The 6015-nt window shown below is 42.8% G+C and overlaps 1 protein-coding gene across 1 annotated transcript in view; it reads left to right on the forward strand.

Annotated features, from left to right (window-relative positions):
* LOC104133813 (protein SCO1 homolog, mitochondrial) overlaps positions 1–3657 on the forward strand; it is an 8691-nt gene extending 5034 nt beyond the window's left edge. The window contains exon 5 of the mRNA XM_035902629.1: positions 2706–3657. Coding sequence (XP_035758522.1) covers positions 2706–2834 — 129 coding nt within the window. The 3' untranslated portion in view covers positions 2835–3657. The remainder of the gene's footprint in view (positions 1–2705) is intronic.
* Positions 3658–6015: the final 2358 nt, after the last annotated feature.

Here is a 6015-nt window from a genome sequence, read left to right on the forward strand (position 1 = left end):
TACCCTGGGCATAACTCGTCGGGCCATTAAAGACCGAGGCAAAGAAGGCATTGAGTATCTCTGCCTTTTCCTCGTCTTTAGTGGCAATGTTCCCCCTTGCATCCACTAGAGGATGGAGGTTCTCCCTGGCTCTTTTTGCTGTTAACGTATTTATAAAAACTTTTCTTATTATCCCTTACAACAGTGGCCAGGTTAAATTCCAGCTGGGCTTTTGCCTTTCTAATTTCCTCTCTGCATGACCTGACAGGATCCCACTCTTCTTGGGCTGCCTGCCCCTTCTTCCAGAGCTGGTAAGCTCTCCTTTTTTTCCTTAGTCGCAAGGGAAAGTACAGGGGTTCAGCCAAGGAAAATAACTCTGTAGATGATGGCAGCTTCAAGGGAGGCTGGAGGGTGAAACCCAGCTGGAGAATGTGACTACAGATGTAATGAAGTAGGGGAAGGGATTCAGGATCTGTGGAGAACACCACTGGTCTGTGCTGGGGTTGTGAGACTGAGAGAAGGGAAGGGCAGCGAGGAAGAAAGGCCAGTGGATTGGGCCAGTGGATTGGGAGCAGGAGAGCAGCCTGGGAGCCCCAGCTGTGGTGCCAAGGAGGAAGAGTTTACCGGCATCTCCTCAGGATTTGCCATAGGCTCTTGGTGTTGAGGTCTGTGTGCTCAGGGCAGGAAGGCTGGAGGACGCAGGTCTCTGACAGAAAATGGGAAGAGGATGGCAGCAACAGCAAACCTGGGAGGGAGAACTTCAGGCTGGCTTTGTGCCTACCTGAGACTTATCCAGGTAATTACTACTCTGTCATTTCTTCCGCTAAGATTTTTTTTACCTCACTATGTCTTGTATGGACCTGTTGTGCCAGTTGGTGACTAAAGCTGATGTTTGTGCAGGAGCGGGTTCTGTTTCCTCTGCAAGGTGCTGGGAGGTGGGGAAGAAGAAAAGGTCCACTACAGCCAATTAAACTTTGCTGCTTGTTTTGACTTGAAGGTGCTCACTGAGATGAGCATTTAGTAATTACAATTTCTAAACATCTGTTTGCATTTTTCAGATATTACTTGAAGTAAATAGTTCCTATTTAATAATTTCCATGTTATGATTCTCAATACCAGAATATCCAATTTACTTGTTTTATTCTGTGGTTTACAAGATTGTGTTGAAAGTCAAATGATGATCTTATGTGCATACAGTGGGAACAGTGCAGGCTTCAGGCACAGCTTGAAAAAAAGCAGTCTTTTGCACACAAACTGCACTCCATCCTGACTGTATTTAATCTTCCATGGGCTGGGGAGTTAAGATACTCTGAGCAGGCTACCTGATTTTTTTTTTTAATTATTTTTTTTGCTACCTTCCAGTTGAAGGTGATTCAGATTCCTTAAAAAAATTGTCTCCTACAACTTGATTTTGTGATCTCATCTTGAAAATTTGAAACTAGAGTAAAACACCTGAATTAGACCTGCTTCAATAAAATTTTGGGAAGCATTCTTTCAATTACAGAAATGCCATTATGTTTAATGCATCCTTTTAGCTTGTGGTACTGGAAATGTTTATGTGATTTCTTAATTTCAAACAAAGTTCTACTCTCAGTGCATAAGTACATTTTGGTTCTTTTTCTCCAGTGGCAGCAAGATGATGTGGTCACTTGAGCAATCACAGATCCATGGCCTCCATTTTCAGTATTTTGTGTCTTTGCTCTTAAAGATGTTGTCACAGTTAGATGCAGACAGTACTTGCAGTGGCATTTTAAATAAATTTACAATGGACGTAATTTTTATAGAAATCAAATTGGAATACTTCAAACATTCAAGTAATTGTTACTTTGAACATTTAAGGTTATTTCAATTCGGACAGTAGAGGGAGCCCCCTCCCAGCACACGTATTTCCCTCTGTGCCAGCTCCTCTGTCTGCAGCTCCTGCATCCCAGTGATGCTCTTGGTCCCATTGTTTGCACTGACAGTGAACTTGGTTTAATGAAATACCTCTGTTTATATTGGATTTACATCATATTAGCAGCAGAAGCTTGAATACCTTGTGGGGGTCATGGAGCATTATGAGAAGTAGAGGGAAACTGGGAAAAGCAAGGGGGAATGAACCCCGCAGGCTTGCCCCAGCCTTGTCTGTGCTGTAGGAAGGGTGCCAACAGCTTAGGGAAGACTTGTCTGCTTAAAGTATTCCTTCATACGTTCCAAGTATGCAACTAGTTTTCTCTATTTATTTTCATGGGTAAAACAAGAAGAGGTCATTGAGGGGATGTTGAGGTTTTCCTTATATTGCCTTAGCTTCTTGGTGAGAAGTCTTGTCAGACAGCTGAACCAGAGGCTGAACAGGACGCTGTTGCTGCTGACTTTGAGAGATGTGCAGGATGTTCCAGTATTTAAAGGGTGGCTACAAAGAGGATGGAGACTCCCTTTTTACAAGGAGTCACATGGAAAAGACATGGGGTAATGAATGGGTACAAGGGTCTCCTGGGGAGATTCTAGTTGGAAACATGAGGAAAATTTTTCACAATGAGAACAATCGGCCATTGGAATAATCTCACCAGGGAAGTGGTGGATTCCCTAACGCTGGACACTTTTAAGATTTGTCTGGACAGGGTGCTGGGCCATCTGGTCTAGACTGTGTGTTTGCCAAGAAAGGTTGGACCAGATGATCCTTGAGGTCCTTTCCAACATGGTATTCTATGATCTTTTTTACCAAGCCACGATGTGCTCTCTTACAGGTGGATCACACAATAATAATGTACCTGCTTGGGCCAGATGGTGACTTCGTGGACTATTATGGCCAAAATAAGAGGAGCACCGAGATTTCTGCTTCCATTGCTGCACACATGAGAAAATACAGATCCTAAAACACAAGGTCTTCAAAGATTGATGTGAACATCACCTGTAGGTTTGGCTGTAATTGGGCATTGGAGTTAAAGCAGAAGCATGCAAGTGTAACATCCTGTCACCTTCCAAATAAGAAAGGCACCATGCTTCTGCAAAATACCATTATCAAAAATCTCTGTAGAGCCTTCCCCATGGATAATATCTGCAGCAAGATCTAGGCTACAGAATGAAATTTGGGACTTCTCTGCAACGTTGCTGGGAGCAAAAAACCACTTCATTTGGGAAGAACATGTGTGTCATTGGTAAAATGAATTGGTATCTCTTGGCAAGACATCAGTAAAGGATGGTTGCTGCAGGAGGACGATTATTTGATGAAAAGCCATGTGGGCCATGGCATTCTCAGAGGAACCCTGCCCTCTTTTCTTCTGCACTGGTTTGCCTTCTGGGAGAGGCAGTTTTACACTATTATAAACAGGTTAACTTTTAAGAGTACTTCTTTATCAAGATTAAGAAGGTGAAGAGCACTGAAAGCATCAGCAGCTTCTACGGATGGGACCAGCCCTGTAGTGAGCCTGATCTCTTCAGTTGAATGCAGAAATAAAATAGTTTGTTTTCCTGGTGATTCTTCCAGGTAAACACTGTTAACTTACAAGGAAATGAGTAATGGGTTGCAAATAGATTTTTTTTTTTTTTTTTTTTTTTTTTTCTTCTGGTCTAAATGATTTTGTGCATCATCAGCCTGATCATGCTATGCTGAATAGCAAGGTGGGGAGGATGAAGGGGGTCTGTGGCCATGCATATGGCAGTCAATCAATCAGATGAATTTTATGCAGTGCAGCATTTGAAAATAAAGATTGCTTTGTATAAGCAGTATTTTTTTTTCCTTAGTTAGGTTTGACTAGAATATTGTCAGAACTTTGTATACTGGTCAAGCTTCATAATCTTGCTGTGTTTTATCTCTTTTTAGAAAACAGTGTTTATCTATAGTAGTGCAAACCACAAGCTCAATGTGCTTTTTAAGGTAACAGAATCCCAGAGAAGGGCCCACAGCAGACAAAACAGAAAGGTTCTTGGTGCACATCCCAGAGTGTTTCAGTCTGAACACGAGTGTTCCTACTGGTAGCACTGGCATTCTTTGAGTGTGGGGGTTGGAAGAGAATGTTCCTGTCCAAGGGAAGGTGCAGTGTCTCTGGTAAATTTCCATCTTCCCCAAATCCTGAAAAACAGTAAGCTTAACCTGTTCCAGAGCAGTTATAAAACATGATAAAGCAGTGTAGGTCCCCATTAGCTGCCCTATACTATGGTGACCTGAGGGTCTCAGGGAGGTTGCTGTGGTAGAGCATGTCTAAGACTGCACTCTTCTGATAAACCTCTGTCAAGGAAGAAGGATTCCTGAAGTTCCAACATATAATTTTTTTCCTCTCAAATACTAGAGAGTTTAAAGAAGAGTTTTCATCTGTATTAAAGGAACCGCAAGAATTTTTCTGTATCAGTTTACAGTGGGAATTCTAAAAAATGTCTTAGCTGTTGAATTTAATTCTACTGAAAAGGACGTTAGGTTTTTTCCTCCTTGTGCTGGCTAGCTTGATTGCAGTAGTCAATAGGAATGGCTTCCAAAGGAAATGTCACACTTTAAGTCTTCTATCAATTAGAGGCTGTGTCAAATCCAAGGTGTTATCAATAATATTAGTGCCTGTGATCAGCGGCACCCTGGCAATAATGATTTTATTTTCATGGAGTGGTTGTAAGTGTCAGCACTGTTTCTAAAGAGCCTTTCCTCACCCTTTATTTTTCCCCACAATCTTGGAGGTAATTTATTTTCAAAACTTTCCTTACAGAGCTGACTTTTGGCACCTGCTCTGTGTTTCTTTGTCTGGGTGCTGTACACCAGTTCATTTTGAAACAAGACAGGCTTGACCTACAGGTAACAGTCCTGTGGGAAGCTGGACTGGAGACCTCTGGAGCTCACTTCCCACGAGCACTTCTGTGTTTCTATGAAACGTGGTGCGTTGAGCCCGTACTTGCTCAGTGCTCTGAGTCTCCCTGCTCCAGATGAGTGTGTGTCTCTTTGCTTTTTCATCGTGACCTTTACCAGGGAAAAACACCTCCTTTTTGAACTTCTGACACAGTTTTTTTGAGGGTGACTTGTCCAATACAGTGCATTAGGATATAGAAGGTGGTAAGTTACATTTATCTGCTCTTGTGATAAAAGCATCATGGAAATACCACCTCCTTATGGGTGTCAGTGGCCCAACACTGGCCATTCAATTTGTAGTGGACAAGTTTTGCATACTAACTGGTAACAAACGGAAACTGGCAGCGAGTACAGCTAGTGGAGATGGTGTTTAGAAGTGCAGGAGGCCTGTGCAGCTTTTTTTAATACCCTCTCATGCTGTAATTCCCTGTGTTCTTATTTACATTACTTGCATTGGGGAAATACTTTTTTTCTTTTTTGAACAAGTCAAAACTAATCTGAATATTTTCCTTGGGGGCAAGGGGATTGTCCTGCCTGTCTCGCTGCTGCTTCTGTGCTAAAAGACTCCATTCCTCTCTGTTCTGTGTTTCTTGAAAATACTGATATAGCAGACCTGGTGGGAATGTGACTAAGAAACGGAGCGGCCGATCCAAGAGGATGCTTGCCCTCTTTAAAGTCTATTTGTACTTGATTATTCCCAAGCATTTAAGATACCCTGTGGAGAAAAGGTGAATTTTAATACTGTAGTTTGAATCTTTAGGGACCGAAAAGACTCATAATACGTGTTTTTCAGCCATATCTGTCTTCCAAAAGGAACGGGAAAGAAATGATATTTCAAAGATAAAAATGCCGTGGGTTGATCATGGGGCTAAGGGGGAGAGAGGGTGTATTTATTTAAAACCCATTTTACTTAACTGACCACTAGGTAGAGGAGTGGTTTGGATTTGATGTGTGTGGTAGCTTCTGCCAGGAACAGGACCTGACCCCGGGGACCCATCTCTTCTGGCAGCGTGAGGGGTCTCTTGTCAGCAGCAGTCACCAAAATGCCAGGGTTGCGTGTCTTGCCATGGGGGGTTTCTCCCTGCTGTGCCTGTGTGCGGCCTTCTGGGACTGAGACCTCCCTTTGAGTTTGGGGTCTCCTACTGCCCCTCTGTTTTTCACAGGGGAGCATGTGTGAAAAGCATGGCAGTTGCCTTGAGTCTTCCCCCAAATCACTGTGCTGGTGG

Source organism: Egretta garzetta, unplaced genomic scaffold (genome assembly GCF_000687185.1).
Source record: "Egretta garzetta isolate BGI_Z169 unplaced genomic scaffold, ASM68718v1 scaffold589, whole genome shotgun sequence".
In the NCBI taxonomy this organism is placed as follows: domain Eukaryota; kingdom Metazoa; phylum Chordata; class Aves; order Pelecaniformes; family Ardeidae; genus Egretta; species Egretta garzetta.